At 40.0% G+C, this 19,166-nt stretch overlaps 1 protein-coding gene across 2 annotated transcripts in view; it reads right to left on the reverse strand.

The window, feature by feature from the left end:
* Nucleotides 1-4,888: 4,888 nt before the first annotated feature.
* Nucleotides 4,889-19,166, reverse strand: part of LOC109930641 (transmembrane protein 114) — an 83,502-nt gene continuing 69,224 nt past the window's right edge. For both annotated transcript variants that reach the window (XM_020530090.2, XM_020530089.2), the window contains one exon: nt 4,889-5,235. In XM_020530090.2, the coding sequence (XP_020385679.1) occupies nt 5,006-5,235 (230 nt within the window). In that variant the 3' untranslated portion in view covers nt 4,889-5,005. The remainder of the gene's footprint in view (nt 5,236-19,166) is intronic.

Raw genomic sequence — 19,166 nt, forward strand, 5'->3', positions numbered from 1 at the left:
ATCTTTGCAACCTGCAGGGACATGTGTGAATTGACTTCAATGTAGCTTTATTTACTTTGTAATTACATCATACCATTCACAATATGTTTTTCCTTTACCTCAATAATCAACAAAATATCCATTTCAATATTTTCATGCTATTTATTTTGTACTGATGGTGAGTATTAAGGCTGGCCTAAAAATGACAATCTAGTATAATGTAGAAGAACTAAACTACTGATGGTTAATGTATGGGACATCATCTGCATAGTACAATTTGTCACCCTGTCAATGCCATGAATGCTGGAGATTGCTTTGATTCAAACAGTCAAAAGGCTCATTTGATGAACATAGCAAGGGATCCTTACTATGTAAGTCTTTTAATAAAGAAAATATGCTAATTAGAATTTTAAGACTGTCATTTTTAAAAATGGCAATTGTTTACTGTTTTTACTGAATTTGTGGCTAAAAGAGCTTCCACCCAAAGTCAGAGATAGTAGGAACTGCCAATGCTGGAGAAGTCCTCGGTTTGCAACAAACAACTGCACCTCCCAGTTGCAAACCATTTCAACTCGCCGTCCCGCTCCTTGGACGACATGTCCATCCTGGGCCTCCTGCAGTGCCACAATGATGCCACCCAAAACCTGCAGGAACAGCATCTCATATTTCGCTTGGGAACCCTGCAGCCCAAGGGTATCAATATGGACTTCACAAGCTTCAAAATCTCCCCTCCCCCAACTGCATCCCAAAACCAGCCCAGCTTGTCCCCGCCTCCCTAAACATTCCTCCCACCTCAAGCCCCACCCCCATCTCCTACCCACTAACCTCATCCCGCCTCCTTGACCTGTCCGTCCTCCCTGGACCGACCTATCCCCTCCCTACCTCCCCACCTACACTCACCTTTACTGGCTCCATCCCCGCCTCTTTGACCTGTCTGTCTCCTCTCCACCTATCTTTTCCTTTATCCATCTTCTATCCGCCTCCCCCTCTCTCCCTATTTATTTCAGAATCCCCTTCCCCTCCCCCATTTCTGAAGAAGGGTCTTGACCTGAAACATCAGCCTTCCTGCTCCTAATATGCTGTTTGGCCTGCTGTGTTCATCCAGCTCTACACCTTGTTATCAACCCGAAGTCAGTCCATTTGTAGATTTGCAGTGATCGTACAGCATGGTTGATATCACTGCTTTAGGCATTGGGATGTTAAAGCCACACTGTAAGCAAGCACCAGAATTGCTTCAGCTTGCAGGTTACTATTTCTTGTCAGTGTTTGAGAATCCATAAAAGCTTTTTGTTCTTTCAAACCCTGAAGCATTAGGCAGCAATTACAAAAGCACTTATCACCAGCAATGCAATAGATGATCATAAAAGATTTTTATTCTAATAATTTGTGCATTAGGTACATTTATATCAAATTGATATCACTTTAATTGCAATGTTTTAAAGGTCAAATGACAAGGTTGTAACTTCTCTGCACCTGTGAACATTAGCCAGATAATAATTATTCTCTTTCTTGCTGTTCCCAATCTAGCTGCAGTATTTTGAAGCTCAAATACTTCTTTCTTCTGTGCTTATTAAAAATTATTTAAGTAGACGCATCAAATTTTATCATGTTAATCTGGTTAAATGCTGAGATAAAGATGCAAAATATATTATAATAATTTGGAAATTTCAATTTTTAAAGTAGATGCAAGATAGATTTTCACTTCAATTCTGTGAAGGTAATTGGCTTGATTTAAGAGCTCAGAAAGTAATTTGGAGCAGTGAACTAAAAGCATAATTCTCAAAAAACATGTGACTAGTTAACTGCCTGTAATGTTAACTGATGAACTGTTTACAAAGTGGAACTTTCATGACATACAGAGAAGTCAAACCAAAGACCATTAGTCATTTAATTCCAGTTCAGAAGAACAATTTTATCTTAGCAGAAAGACAGACAGACAGTCTGTCACATGTATAGAAATCTCTAGACTGTGAGAGGCTATTTCATAGAATGTCCATCTTATCAGAATTTATGAAGTCTCCAAGGTGTGAGAGTTTGTGTGGAAATTTCCAAGCTGACAGAACCGAAAAGAGGGTTAGGACAGCAGAACTAAAAGGAAGAATCTAGGCCACCAAAACAAGAGAAAGTTTATTAAATAAAAAAATTAAATATTTAATTTGGAAGTGATACTTTACTGAGGTCAAGTATCTAGAAAGGATATTGCTAAGAAAAGAGGTAGATCATTCTATTTAGTGATGTTGTTAAGATCTTTATGGGCTGCATCATATTTTTTTTTATAGAACATTGGCAGCCTCATGTGAACATGTTCAGTGACTATACCACAGTAACCAACTGCAGAAATGAAATGTATGATTGGCAGATGGAGTTTAATTTAGATAAATGTTAGGCACTGCATTTTGGAAAGGCAAATCAGGGTAGGACTTATACAAGGTCCTGGGGAGTGTTACTGTACAAAGAGACCTTGGAGTGCAAGTTCATAGTTCCTTGAACGTGGAGTTGCACGTAGATAGGATAGTGAAGAAGGCATTTGGTATGCTTGCCTTTACTGGTCAGTGCATTGAGTACAGGACATTGGTTTGGCCACTTTTGGAATACTGAGTGCAATTCTGGTTTCCCTCCTTTAGGAAGGATGTTGTGAAACTTGAAAGGGTTCAGAAAAGATTTGCAAGGATGTTGCCAGGGTTGGAGGGTTTGAGCTATAGGCAGAGGCTGAATAGATGGCAGTTATTTTCCCTAGAGTGGCAGAGGCTGAGGGATGACCTTATAGGGGTCATGAGCAGCATGGATAGGGTAAATAGACAAGGTCTTTTCCCTGGAGTGGGGGAGTCCAAAACTAGAAGGCGTAGGTTTAAGGTGAGAGGGGAAAAATATAAAAGGGACCTAAGGGGCAACTTTTTCACTCAGAGGGTGGTGCATCTATGGAATGGGCTGCGAGAGGAAGTGGTGGAGGCTGGTCCAATTACAACATTTAAAGGCATCTGGATGGGTATATGAATAGGAGGGGTTTAGAGGGATATGGGCCAAATGCTAGCAAATGGAACTAGATTACTTTAGGCTACCTGGTCAACGTGGACAAATTAGACCAAAGGGTCTGTTTCCATGCTGTACATCTCAATGAATCTGTCTATCTATCAAGCCAGGTTTCTCTCTGGGATCTGACTTATCCAGTAGTACTATCAGCTGGGATCATATCAATGCTAAAGTGAAGATTGGAAAGATCCCAGTCTGGATGATCGACATGAGAAGTTTTCTAAACTCAGGTGAGCAGTGATGAAGAACCTATAACTTGCCTCAGCTCTTAATGCAAAGTGATGTCAACAGTATGGGTTCAATTCCCCAAATGGCTGAGATTACCATCACGATCCCAGTTTATCAACCTCCTCTCTTGCCTGAGGCATGGTGACCCTCCAGTCATCTCTGTCTGATGAGTGAGAAGCTTATCGTTCTCTAGGACATTGGTAACCTTTCACCCACTAATGGTCCCCATGAGCAGCTTTCTTTTCTCTCAGCCTCACCATTATCCATTCATTTGTCTTCCCAACTGCTGTTCCCTCTCTCTGGGCTCCATCTCCACCTATCATTTATGCCTTCTCCTTGCCCTCCACGCCCCATCTTCAGCCTATGTACCAATCTTTTCCTAGCTATAACCAGTTCTGAAGAGCGGTCACTGGACCCGAAATATTAACACTGCTTTCTCGCCACAGAATATGCCAGACCTACTGAGTTTCTCTAGCTATTTATGTTTTTGTTTGTGATTTTTCTTGGTGAATTGTCAGGCAACATTCACTAACAAGGCTAATACATAAATAACGAAGATTTGGGCTAGATGCTGAATTGTAACGGGTACATTTGGAACTACCTTCATACGAAGCACTAATGCCTTCAGGAGGGAAGAAGAATACGAATGCCAAATTTACATACATAAAATATTTTTCTTTTGGCAATTTTTGTCACATTATTGCTCATTCAGTGGCATTTGAACCCCAAGGGTCACATGCCTCAGGCAACTGGTGAGGTTGAGAAGGTGGGATCTTGATGGTAACCTCAACCTTCAAGGCACTTGAACCCACACTGTTGACATCACTCTACATTAAAAGCTGAGATCAATTATAGGTTCCTCATCACTGTCTAGCTGAGCTTGGAATACGTAGTGCATGCTAATCATCCAGACTGGTATCTTTCACATGGGCTGCCAAAGCTCTTAAACAAAAGAACAAAAGTTCATTGCACAAAACAGGAATAAGCTATATATTATAAAGAACATTAACATTAGCTACAAAAAGAATGATTCAACTCTTTTCCCAACAATATCTCAATTACAATTAAATTTTCATTTCCCTCCAAAATTCTGTAGCCAAAGGTTTAACAGTTAATTTTGCAGTCCTGCAACTTGCTGTGGCTGCTTAAAATTTGTACTCAAAGGGAATGAGCTTTCAAAACAGTTGTGCATTATTGTGACGTTATTGGTTAACCAATGTTCCCTGTGTGCACAGCTCCTGGTAGAACATGTAATTAGCCCATTCACGTTTTGGGAACAGGTATTAGTTTACTCAAGGCTAATCGGCAACATTTAATGTAATTCTAGACAGCAGAAATTAAGTTAAACATGAAATATATTTTGCTGCAAAGACAGAAGACCTTGCCACTTGACCTGTAATTCTGAGAGCTCTTGCTGCATTGCTAAACAATACTGACACAGTCATCACGCACAAACCACTCTTAGTATTTCTTCGTTACAATATCTGTGAAAGTTACATTGAGATATTTTGTCTTTACTAACAGTTAAGCAACTTAAACTAACAGTGACTAAGAGGAGACTGTTTTCATTAAGTGTTTCAACCACTAATATTTAAGATCACATTTGTAGCATCAAGAGCCTGTTAAATATTAACTTTGTGAGATATGCATATTTGAGCAGCTCTGAACGTATTGAAACATTTCCATTATTTCCATTTCAATGTAATTTACAAAGACTTAACATAATTGTCTTTGTTTCACCATAACTTTCCTAGAAAGCATGTTAGCTTCACGTTGCTTCTTCCTGTCTCCTTCTCATACTTGTCATTTTGGCAGCTATTATGAATGTGACACCTGTAAAGACCTCAGCGATGAATGAGATCCATGCCAGAGCTAAAGACCATCCAAACCTGATGTTAATATCTTCCAGAATCTTCTTTCCAGAAAGACAAACAGCTTGTTTAAATGCTACAGCAGAATATCCAATATACACACTGACTCCGCCAAGAGTTACCAGAGCTGAGGTAAACAAAAGATGAGACTTTGGTTAGTTATAACATACTGAGCAGGTTTTAGATATTTTACAATCATGTATTTCCCCGATATTTGACCTCTAATAGCTAGTATTACAAAACAATATTACATCATTACGTACAAATTACATTACAATGACATGTTCAACTCTTAACCTTAAGTAATGTGGCAAGGAACTATTTAGACTGACTGAAATGGATATGGATCAAACACAGGCAAATTGGACTAGTTTAAATTGTGAAAATTGGGTGGTATGGGCAAGTTGGGCCAAAGGGCCTGTTTCAATGCTGTAGACCTCTCTGACACAATGAAATCCACTTTCATATCTGGCGCACATCAGGACAGAGGTGGGCAATGTTACGGAGGAGAACACCCAACATCACTGGTAAAAAGCCTGAACTGTCTTCATAGTTGGCCTTACTATAATATTGGTCATGTTCTGATCAGGTGTAGCCACAGATTGTCATTTGACATCGAGTAGATCCACAATTGTTGCATGAGTGGGATATTACTTTGGGTGTAGGGGACAATTCCAGGGAGGCAGGAAAATTTCTGTGCAGCCAGAAGTAGTCATGCTCTACAGGCCAAAGAAAGTACAATTAGCAAAACAATTTAGTGGGATGTACCTCTTCAAGCAGGTAACTTACTCACCCAGTAAGGCATTATTACTTTTTATCATAGCTGGAGACATATGAAAACATTTTTACAAATAGAACTGAGCAAGTAGCTAACATAGTACTAATATTTTAAAATGTGCATTGGATAACACAGAGAACATTAGAGGAGCAAGGATAAAGCATTACAAGGAAGAGGAGTTAAATATATATTTGAATAGAGAGAGTCAGCATGAATTGAACAGAAAGTTAGTCTAACAGCTGATAACGTTACTTCAGTTCTTTGAGAAAATAGACTTCATTTGGAAAACGACATCCCCTAGTATTTAAGCAAGTTTTTTGACACTATGCCAACAAGATAAACACTGAGACAGGAAGGATTGGAATAAGAGGCAAACTTCAAAATGGAACAAAGAAAACAGTGGTTGAAATTGCATTAACACTGGCAAGTAGCCACTAGTAATAGTAACAAAGGGATCTATTTTTAAATTGTCCATGGGGAAGTGGGTAACACTGTCTGGGTCAGCATGGTTTGCCCATCCATAATTTCCCTTGAGAATGTATTGATGAGCTGTCTTCTCAAATTGCTGTGGTCGATAGATGTAGGTACACCCCCAGTGATTTTACAGTGTGTTAGAGTGCTGTGGAAAGGGAAACCGAGTTGGCATTTCAGGTCAATTACACTACATCTGAAACACTGAATGGGGAGCAGATGAAAGAACACGAGGTAAGTCTGTGAAAGGCTGGAAGGTAGGGGTGATGGGAGGATGGTCAAGGCATAAGAGGATAGAAATTGGACATTAAAGAAAAGATTGCTCTGCAGGTGTGTAAGTGGTGGTGGGTTATCAAGTTAGGTGTGATAACCCTTTTAGATCTCAACATGCAAATAAGCAAAGTACCTACATGTTATCACATGACTTCAAACAGCAGGCTGTGTGCACTGTAGCACTCTAGGCACATACTATGTCTAAAGATTGTTCCGTACTATATATAGATATTAGTTTCACTGTAAATAAACTCACCAGAGATCTTCAAATAAGGAAATTTACATACCTTATTTGTTATATATTTAGACAGCACAAACATATAACTAATGGTATGTAGCTGGGATTCTTTAAAGCAAAGCAACAAAGAAGACATCAGCCTTACAAATTTGAAGGACAGGGGAGAAGCCACACAAAACATAACAGCAAGCCAGGAGTCCCCAGAATACAAAAAAAAGCAGAAACTTATATATATTCATAAACAATGGGTACTTCCAAGCCAGTCATTTCCACGCAGACAGTGAGGTAATTCAAAGTTACTCTAACTTCAGGCTATTTAAAACTTGAAAGGCCACCAGGACTCAGCGCTGCACTGAACTTAGAGAATGCAGGCCAAAATTCAATCAATGTAAATAAATGTGGGCTACATGCGGAATATGTGCAAAGTCAATTCAATAACTCCTAAAGCAATTTCCAGACCAGAAAATGGAAAGGAACACTGAATACAGTGGTGAAAGTGTGGAAGGAGTGCACAAATTTAAATATGAATTGAAAAGACAGAAGAACAGCAGAAGCATAGATATTAAATCTCCACTGTGATTTGGAAGGTGATAGATCTATTTCATATTTCATTGATTCCCTAAAATGTGGAAACAGGCCCTTCAGCCCAACTCTTATCTGAGTTCAAACATTTTAAACAAAGAAACCTTAAGTTTCATAGGCCAAGCGATTGCAGCTCTGATTAAACACGCCATGAACATGCTGATAGCTATTGGTAATGAGTAATTACATAGAGTCAGTACCTCGGGGTTATCTGAAGAAGAGCAGACAGATATTATGAAGACATGAAAAGTCCTACAAAATCAGCTGCATGTAGGAATCGACTTTACAATTCATCACTTAGAATTGATGTCCTACAAGCAAAAGGCACAGGTGTCAACAGATCAATATGTCTGTGGATGGCATGGTAAGGGTGGCAAATATGATTTTTTAGAGGCTGAATTTTGAAACAGAATATGGAGTTGGTAATTGCTTCAACACCTGCTAAAGCAATCCAAAAGGAGCTTTTGGAAAAAAAAAGGTCACAGCACTGATTCACTGACAGCAAACAGCAGAAAATATTAAGCTATTTTCAAACAGATAACAGAACCTGTAAGCACGAGGTGCAGCAAACAATATTGACACTGTAGCTTGCTTGATTTTCACATTTTGGCTATGTGGAAAATGCAATGTACCTCATCCACTACAGAGCTGTGCTGCATCCCACTATCTGTGCAAGGCATGCTGAATAAAAGGCACTGGACACATCTGTGCAAGAAATCTAGTTCCAAAGACACACCCAGTGGCTACAACAGGGAACGACCAAACAGAAGGCACGCATAACAGTACAGTGACAGCAACAAGGAACATTCCAAAGACCTGCATAAATGTAAGCCGATATATAAAGTTCACACAAGACAGGCTCGAGTCAAGACCCACAGTGGAACAATTTCCAACCAGAGGACAAACAGGCTCTCCACATTGTGAATGTCACACAATATGCGGACAAAGTCAACTGACTGGAAGCTTTCCAGCAAAATACTGCAGATATTGGAAATCAGAAATAAAAACAGGAAATGCTAGAGAAATTCAACAGATTTGGCACCTTCTGTGGAGAGAGAGGCAGAGTTAACGTTGAGTCTGGTATGACTAGTCTTCGAAACCTGGTTTCTCCTCCCACAGATGCTGCCATAGCTGCTGAGTTTCTTCAGTACTTTCTGTTTTTATAACTATAAATTTGTGCCACAGTCATCACTTGGAACCAAAAGCAGCAAAACCAAGCTTTCTTGCCAACCGTCAAGTAAAGCGCCCAGGAGGTCAGTAGGAAGCAGCTGAGCACCTGTAATGATTGAGCAGTATGGCGTCGCAGTGGTCTTCAACACAAAGTAACCACTCTCATCAACGAAGGAGCACCAAACTTTCCTTGTGGACCCAAAGAAATATTCCTGATCTTTTATAGGATTTTTTTTTTAAAATCAGACTTTTTTAATTGAATGATACAGCAGGCTTGAAAGACTGAATGGTTATTGCTATATTCCTGACAGATAGATGTAAGATTGTCATGAGAGCTGTGTGGAAATAAAATTTTCTATCCAGATCCAGAATGTTAATGTGAAAATTGCAATATGTTCAATAAATTTTTAATCACATTATATAATTTAAAAATTAAGAATGTCAGAATAAAATTATAAAAGTGATGTTGCATTTTATTGTATACAATAGATCAATATAATTAAGTTGTAATAGGCAGCATATTCCCATTCACGGTACTTTTGTTAAAAATGGGGTGTTGTTACATAGAGTGTAAAAAATGTCAAATCTCATTTTCTCCAAATGTTTTGATGATAAGAATCACTGCTTGCTGCAGTTATTGACATCCTTGATTCTTTTTTAGGAACTTGCATTTTTTCTGTGGAGAATGTTGCTTAGATGTTAAGCCCCAAGTGCTTCAGAGGTTTAGAAGGAAGATATCACACAAAGCAGCCTGAGGCAAATGGAAAAGAATTATCTTCTTATTCGCATGTACTCTTTTACAAGGAATGATAATTCAGATCACTTTGGGTTATATTTAACAATAACATCCAATTCCAAACTCCGAGTCTATTAAAACTGCAGAATAGTGAGGTGACCATAGGATTCAGACAGCTTTCTTCCCAAATGAACCAATTCAGCATCAGTGCTGGCCAGTCATAATGGGCTGTCTGCATCAAAGGCATGCAGTATCATTATCACCTTGATACAGAAATTATGGTTTATGTCACCAATTTCAAAGTGATTCAGATTTTTCTTATTATTGGTGATACTTCTTTGAGGAAGTAGCTTTAACAATAATTGACCTATACACACATCATAGAAATTTGCAATCAGTGGAGAGTCAAGTTATAAAATGACTTTTTGATGCTATTTTTATGTTAATTGCAAAAATGTATTATACCTAGTGAACTGTAGTCATGATATTAGTAACTGTTTTTTACACATTGAATATTTTGTGATCAGTAAAATAAATTGACTGCAAAGAGAAGAAAAGACAATTTCTGAAGTACATGTCAGCATCAACGCTGTGAGACACCACCACTGACAAGGGACTGACACAGAGTGGGTATAAATTGGAAGTAAACCATTGCTGGCCTCCTACAGCAAAGCATTAAATTTCTATCAGCTGATTTGGAGCTAATAGGTAATCTTGCTAATAGCTAATAGGATATCATTAAAAAACTAATACTGAATTCTGTGACTGAGTCACCCACTAGAGTCTGAAAGCCTTTCAGCATTTATGGGCTTTTCACCAAAGTTACAGTGAGCAATTTCTAAATGAACTCAATGGTCAGTTGGTGATGAAGCACAGCTTTCTCTGTGTAGCAGGTTTCCCTTGGTATCCTTTATTCATTCATGGGATGAAGGCATTACTGGCTAGGCAGTGTTTATTGCCTGTCCCTAATTGCCCAGAGGGCACTTAAGAGTCAACCACATTGCTGTGGGTCTGGAACCACATCTAGGCCAAACCAGGGAAGGAAGGCAGTTTCCTTCCCTAAAGGACATTAGTGAACCAGATGGGTTTTTTCCGACAATCGACAATGGATTCATGGTCGCCGTTAGACTCTTAATTCCACATATTTATTGAATTCAAATTCCACATATTTATTGAATTCAAATTCCACCATCCTGCCATGGCAGGATTCAAACCCAGGTCCCCAGACCATAATCTGGGTCTCTGGCTTAACTGTCCTGTGACAATACCAGTAGGCCATCGTCTCCCGGGTATACAGTATTGTAGATGGGCTAAAGTGCTGCTTTTCCACGAGCTATTCAGGAATAGGAGGAGTTTGTACTCAGTCACCGGGGCAGATTTTTATCAGATCTTTGGTACCAAGCAGGGAAGAGAAGAAGGCTGCTGAGAAGGCACAGAAAGGCATCAGGGACATATCCACATCTTTGTATAACCATACCATTTTCCAGAAGCAGAAAGAATGGCAGCTCAACTGCAAATCTGGAACCCGAGTGAGCATTTAAAGTGGCCAATTACAGACCACTTCCTTCCTTGGGGGAGATTGTTCTGATCACCTTCAAATGGGTGGGGATGTTAGAGGGTCTTTCTGTTTGATCACTATATAGCCCATGGAGAACCTATCCCTATTCCAATGGCAATGGCTAATTCAGCAGCAACAACACTGTCTGTGCATTGAGACCACCACCACCACCACCACCATCATTACAAGGAATGCTGCCTGGTCCTTGCATCTGTAAACCCCATTTAACACTCTTCAAACAGTGAGATGGCCTCGCCTCACAGCTACAGCAACCACGGTAGAGATAAGGTTTAATGGATATGGAGATGTGTCACGGAGTTAAGCTGTTATGTCCCTGTGACCTCAGTGGTCATAGGTTAGAGTTCTGCTACGAAGCTGGACTCCAAATGTCACAGAGCATGTTGCTCTGTAGCCTTACCATCATGTATAGTGTATTAATAAAAGTTGTTTAACAGTAAGCTAGAAGTCTGGACTGGGCATGCACTGAGAAGGACCCACATTAGAAAACAATAGAAAACTATAGACAGTGATATAAGCTGCCTGTCTTCTCACTAGGCCAGGTCTGTGCCCTCCTGGGTTCCATGCACTGTGGCACTAATGACGTTGCCTTTTGCTTTCGGTCCCAGCTGCAGACCATTTGCCATTTCTGTAAAATTTCAACCAGTGCCTGACCGCTGTAATATCAAAATATATAGCAGTGCCCATTATCTAATAGTCATGATGCCTTTGTGTGCAGCTGACCACAGAGTACACTTTATTTGAAAGAGAAAGAAGCCATGTCCATTTCTTAGGGAAACAGAACTTTGATCTGTGACCATATCTGTTGATCCCACAGATAAACCATCTAATGGCCTGGATTTTATCAGTGACATCTCCTCCTCGAAGACATTAACTGCATGAAGCTTAGACACAAATAAAAAGGGACTGTGGCTATACAATTGCTTCACATGCTGCATCCCAGATGATTCTGCAGTACTCACCTGCAGCTTTTAATCTCACCTGAGGGGCCCAGCAGAAATGGCTACGCCAACACAAAGCATGCTTACTGTTGACTTTTACTTCTTCACCAGAGGGATCATCAGCAGAGATTTATGTTATGCATGGATCATTTTTGGCAACCTCTCTCTTGGCTCTTGTGTTTTTGTGGATGAGTGACCTTTTCACTGTGTGTGGGTAGCCTATTCATACTTGAGGAAGGAACATCGATTGCAATATTCATTGCAATCAACACAATAAGCATCTACAAGATTATCAATAAATTCCCCTTTTCTCCAACTCACAATTCAGGGGCTCAGCCAAACTTCTCGCACATGCACTGTACTGGCTGTTTCCCACCATAACTAATTTTATGAAAGTAAACTCACTTTCTTGGAACTGTTCCAAAATATCCACATGGGGCTGTGATCTGCGTTTGGTTTTATAGGCAGGCAAAGCTCCCTATAATCTGAGATGAACACTCTATTTCATCTTGGTTTAATTAAAGCAAAGCTCTGGAGACAAAGGGAGATCACTTCAAATTAATCGCCTTCAATTATCTGCCAACTTCAGGATAATTTCTTTTCAACACTTCATGTAGCTCCATTTGCAGTTTGGCATGACTTCTGCTTTCATTGTTTTAATTAACTCAGGTTATTTTAAATACCAAGATGTTTTTGACTATCAAATTAAAAAAATTGAGCACGTAGCTGTGACAGTAAGGCTTTGGGGTCACCTGTGTTATATGATTGCATTGTCTTGTCAGTGCTGTGGGGAACAGCACCCTATTGATATCCCCTTAAGTATAATTGACGCAAGCACAGAAATAGTGACATAAAAGGGAGATTAATATTTTTATTTATCTTTACAAAAACAAACAGCTCGTACACCAAATAGTGAAACTTGATTGCTTTACTCTGCAAAACTTACAACTTCAGATGCTATATTGCATAAATCCTCAGGAAAATGTCTTTGTGAGCTAGTTATTAACCACAGGTACCACCAATGCATTGGACTAAACTATAACTACCAGCACTTACGTTAGAAAATAACAACAGTAAAAGCCTCACGTTCAGTCCGTTAAGGCTCTGAAATAGAAAATGCTCAATATATTCACACAAAGTTACTTTGCCCTCTATTTTAAGTAGTGTCAACCTATTTTAAAACAACCACGTTTGTGTTTTTTTTAAATGTAACAGAAAAGGGAATTCCATACACTGATTTTGTATGCTAATACTTGCATACAGTAACTTTCAATCCAAATTCTGACTGATAAAATGTCAGGGTAGATAATGTTTTGATCATTTTGCACCCAATTATCATTAATGGAATATTGTGCTCTAGTTGTTAAAAGTAATTTCAACAACTTTTTAAAAAAACCACATCCCAACGTAAGATCATCTGATCAGTCAGTAACTGTCAGCAAATATGAGACATTGAGCAGTGAAAACAATTGTGTGATTTTGTTGCAAGACAGTATTTATATGTAAATTATGCAGCAAGTTCAGACAAAGGGCAGAGGCTTGATTAAACATAATATCCGATGTTGATTTTCAATTTGTGCTGCTCCACCGCTAGCTTTATAAATACAGCTTCTTACTCTCTGCCTCACCACTGAGATGTATTGAGCAGTGTGCTTGCACAATAGATAAAAATTAAACTCGTCAGAGAAAATTAAAACCAGTCATTTCAACTCCTTTAATCAATCCTTCTATGCTGAATATTAACTGTTATAAATGTGACATTTCATTCCTTTAGTTTTTTTTATTGTCATTTGAGTTACAAAATGAATTAAAATTTTGCATGTATTTCTTTTCTATCTCATCTCTTCTGTCCCTTTATTTTTTTGCCCTTCATCATTCATATTTTTATTTCCGTCTGTTTATTTCACTTTCTGGCCTTCATTTGACCCACTGTATTTCACATTGCTTTCTCAGTCGATTTCACAGCATGGCAAACTGACTGTATAAGGAGATACATGGTTGTTTACCCTGAACTTTGTGTTACAAATGCCCTGTATCCCACACAGCATTAGAACATGCTTGCATTTAGAAAGTGACACACAAAAGTTTTAAGAAAATAATCTGCATGGTCAAGTCTAACTTAACGTAGATTCCATCAGATACCACACTATGAAAAAAAATCTGCATTATTACTAACCTATTCATTAGATAAACTTGTGTTTACTTTTGCCAAAATATGATACCCACATGGAAACAATTTTAAAACTTAACTGTTTGTGATTCCAGCAGTTATCTGGAATTTTGTCTGCCGATGTTCTAAGATTTTGCAGAGTTTGTGAATTGACAAACAAGTATAGTCATATTTGTAATGCTCACTTACTCCACGACGGGAGTCAGGTTGTGCCTGCCCAGGACATTGCACCCATCTCCGCACTGACCCTGCCAAAGTTTCAATGTAACTTAAACAAAATAATGAGTCCAAGTATCCAGACCATTCATCCAAAGGGCCATAAATATGTCTCTGCAGAAGCAAGTAGTTCTTGCCTTTTGGCTTGCTGGCTGCTAATCAAACACCAGGTCCCATTTGAGGAATAAGAGCAGGGAGTCCCTGCTTTGAGCATCCCCATTCCTACTCTGTCCATCACCTGCCTTGTAAGAGGCAGAAGTTGCATTAGAAGTCACAGAACATAGAGAGGGCACAGATATGTGGCCTTTGGCCCACTACATTGTGCCGAACATGATGCCAAATTAAACTAATCCCTTCTGCCAGCCCTTGGTGCATATCCATCCAATCCTTGCATATTCATGTGCTTATCTAAAAGTCCCTTAAATGCCCCTTTAGTATCTGCCTCCACCACCACCCCTGGCAGCACATTCCATACTCCTCCACACTCGTGTTAAAAATTTTGCCCCTCACATCTGCTTTGAACTTACCCCCTCTCACCTTAAATGCATGCCCCAATATACAAACTGGTCATTATAAAAACTCAGATCACCACCAGAATCACTGGTGATTCAAATGATCTCTCCTTGGAATTAGAGGCAGTATTTCTGAACCTAAAAAAATCATTTTATACTAGATTACAATAATTGCAAAGAAAAAAATTGTAGCTCCTAGTAGTATTGTCAGTTTGCAACCTCCAAGTCATTTTTCCACATTCATCTTCTTCAGTCCTTGAATCTGAACATAATATAGCCATAGAAGAGAACAAAGCGCATTGCCTACAGTTTTGTGATCTCAGTGAGTCACCGTCTAATTCAGATTACACATGGCCATGACATTAGAAGTTGAAAAGAGTTCATGATTGCCTCAAAAAGTTAAAAATGGTCAAACTTGTGAACTTAAAGGAACATCAAAACAAATTCCTTGGTAATAATTTCTAAATTAATTTGACAAGTTTTGATCCAGTCATTTTTCAGAAATAACTGTAAAAAATTTGTTCTAAATCTCCCACTTAAATCTACCGTCTCCCTGCTAGCACAGAAAGCTACATATTTGTTCTTCAAACTTCAGAAGAACGGCTATATTGTTTTGACACCCTAAAGTTAATTCGTAGGGATTTGACAGTTCAGGTTATTTTATTTAGAAATATGAACCAGTTTAATTCAATTTCCTTTAGCGGTTTTATTTCTCTCTTTTCCAATCTTCACAAAGGTGTTGACTCATGTCGTTTGTCTTTTATTAAGTGTTGACAGCACTCCGGTTCAATACCCAAATGCACATTAACGCAAGTAAAAATAAAGCAATTCCTAGCAGATTAGTTGGCAACAAGCTGCATCACAACTGGGAGTAGATTTTCTTCTGCAGCATTTGGGCTATAATCTGGGATGCACACTGCCTGTTCTTTGTTGAACCTTCCTGATTTTTTCCTCCAATTATTTCTGTGGTAGAAAATCAAATGTGCTTCATAAAAGATGAGCAATTGACATCCCCCAAAGCTTCCCATTGCTAAACTGCCAATTGTCTATTTTAAAGATTATGCCTTCATGTTCTGAATTCATCCACCAAAGGAAATAATCTTGTTGCATCTAACCTTTCGAATCCTGCCTTCATTTGAACCTTCAGTTAGCTTAGCCTTTAACCTGCTATATTCAAGGGAATAGCAGCCACATTAAGGAGCCTTTCCCCAGAATTTAACTCTTTAAACTTTGGTATCATCTGGTAAATTTGCAGTGGACCTCTTCCAAAAAGGCCTACTTATTTTTCCTAAGGTTTGCTGTCCAAAACTCAACAGAATTGTCCATATGAGGTCTGGCCAAACATCTGTAGTGGACAGGGAAGAAGGTTATCTCAGAGTACGACGGGACCTTGATCAGATGGACCGATGGGCCGAGGCACGGCAGATGGGACTTAATTTAGATAAATGTGAGGTGTTGCATTTTGGAAAGGCAAATCAAGGCAGGACTTACACACTTAATGGTATTGTCCTAGGGAACATTGCCGAACAAAGAGATCTGGGGGCGAAAGTTCATAGCTCCTTGAAAGTGGAGTTGCAGATAGACAGTGTACTGAAGGTGGCGTTTGGTATGCTTGCCTTTATTAGTCAGTCTGAGGGGTCCGTCCACTAAATGTCAAGTGGGGAGGGGATTATCGGGGCCGGTGCTACAGGAGAGAGGCTGGGGAACTTAAAGCTGAGGAGTGGAGGTGGAATGCTGGGATGCAGAGAGGATTACAATAGTAAAGGGCATAGAAATATATAAGGGGAGGGATGGAGGATACAGCATGAGAGCATGAGAGCATAAGAGGTCATGCAGGAAGGGTTGCCGGAAGGGCTGCCACCAATAGAGGACAATGAATTACCAGACTTGGCATGTTTACCTCATATGCCTGCGGCTGGGAGGAAAGGTGGACAGTCTCCGATAGATGGGTTAGTTGGGAATGAGGAGTCACTTACTTATGGGTTTCACAGGATCATATAGGAGGAAGGAGAGGTCGATGTTTGAGCATTGATCTGCACAGCGAGGCGGATCCCGAACTCACAGTCCGAGGAGCAGCCGCTGCTGGGTTCCATTGTCCTATAAATCATAAGTGCGCTATGAAAATGAAAATTCTGGGACCATCCCTGGAGTGAGCCTGGTAGATACTGCCATCCATGTGTGAGGGCTTTGCAAGCCATGGCTTCAAATGGCAACACCAGGAAATACACACATATACATAGTGAAGGGTGCAACATATTTGCAAGCTCAGCATTCCTGTGTGCAGTCCAATTCCCTGACCCAAACACTCCCAAAAATTTCATGCTGGCTAATGGCTGAACTCCACTAGTGTCTGTGATGCAATAGTAATGTCTGTGTCCCTAGAGAGATGGAGTTTGGTTGTCAAAGTTTAGTTACCTGTGATTGACCCATTGCGTGCTCATGGGGCAGCAGCTATTCACTTCACACCTTGATCCATGGAACATCGTCTAGGGATAAGGACCAAAGGCTTCAATACCTTCAATGTTTAAATGCAGCCACAGAGACTGGCACAGAGATAGTGAGAAATGAACATATATTTACAAACACTTATAATCCAGTATCACCTGTGCCACCAATGTGCCCTCAAAATGCCATCTTCCTTTCCCTCTCACTGAGAGATGCACTGCAATGAACAATGGGTCTTCTACTTGGTTGTTGGGACATGGATGCCTCTGCATCTTTGTAGGACCTACCCAGTGTTCACTAATGAAGATCAGGAACCCCTCCTTTAAAGGGATGAGAAGCCGAATGTCGGGCATGCATCCTGGCCCTCTTGGCCTGACTGTGGGCTGTTTTCTCCTGTAACAAGAGAAAGGGAAAGATTGTTTGGGATGACATTGGGTGGCACAGTCTGTTAGTGTGGGTGCAGATGGGGGAAAGCTGGTGAGCTGTCCTGATTCAATGAGTAGGCAGTGCAGAGGACATACAGGGTCAGTCGTGTGGAGGAGATTGGGGTGGGTGAGAGCGAGTCAGGGAGGGAGCTGCAGGCAATAGTGAGAGTGATGGAGCATGGTGGATGCAGCAGCAGAGACAGATTGAGTGTGTGAAAGCAGAGAGAAGATAGCAGCACTTAGGCTGGAATGAAGGAGGTCATTCACCACCATTCCGCACTGCTGGGCATTCCTCAGAATCAGGGAGACCACATCAACCTGGAACCAGGTTGGTAGGGTCTGGTGGTGTGGTCTCCTCTGGAGATCCTGAGGGTACAGAACATCCCTCTTCTGCATGACCCTGTCCACTAGGACATTCTGGTCGCAAAGTGAGGCACCAATTCCTCGTCTGCCAAACCATGTGCAGCAATACAGGGAAGCTCCAAAATGCCAGTACTTATCCAGGCTTTTCAAATACAGCACCAGCACCAAGGATGCCAGTCTACTCCAAAATATCAGTGCACTGGCGAGTAGTTCCAGCTACAGTGAGTGGGAGAATCGGGCAAGCATCAGACAAGAGCAGCACCATGGGAGAAAGTAGGTAGTTAATGATGCCAGTTTTGGAAAGCCTTGCAAGAAATCCTGCTGGGCCTCATAAAAAATAAACTGGATGAGAATAACACTTTGCCAAAATATGGTAAGATTCAGCACAATATCTCAACTACTCAGAGTCAGGGCCACTCATTAGATAAATATACTGTCACAAAATTCTCTGTAATGGTGATGCAGACAACGGCCACAAATTAGCCAATGCTCCAGTGATGTAATTATAGTAATATAATTATCCTATGTCACAGAGAGTAGATAGGCAGGTTGAGAATGGTGCGGACAATGTCTGATACAATGTGTGGAACGGGACAATCAGTAATTTTTGCACTGTTGAACTCGGTGAAAGAACGTTAGCTGTATTCTGTAAAAGGTGAGCAATCAAATCCTGAAAAGCCACAATCCCTTCCTGATCCCAACCTCCACTCCTAAATAGACATGCTTAATAGCAATGGTTTGATCTGGTAACTTAAGGATAGGTCACAGTAGGTGTGGCTTAATTTGATCAACGAATCTGTACAAAAAGTCTGTAAATATACCACTTGGTATTAAGGAGAGATTCTCATGCTACTGTTGTCTCCCATCTTCATGTCAATACTGAGCTATATTTCAACACTGATTGCAATTCCTATTCAGTACACAAACTCTGTAAATGTTAGTAAGAAAATCAGAAGAGATGCTTAGCCATCAAAATACTTATTAGTTCAGAGTACATAATCAAATCTTAAGATTTTAAAGAAATTTCCTGAATCGGTAAGATATTAAGATTACTCTTAGGCCACCTGCTGAGTGATGGAATAGTTTACTAATTCTCTTTGCTACAGTGCCCTCTATAGTCGTCTACATGGTGTTAGCTGAGCAAACTCAATCTTACCATGTC

Source organism: Rhincodon typus, chromosome 21 (genome assembly GCF_021869965.1).
Source record: "Rhincodon typus isolate 14 chromosome 21, sRhiTyp1.1, whole genome shotgun sequence".
Classification (NCBI taxonomy): Eukaryota; Metazoa; Chordata; class Chondrichthyes; order Orectolobiformes; family Rhincodontidae; genus Rhincodon; species Rhincodon typus.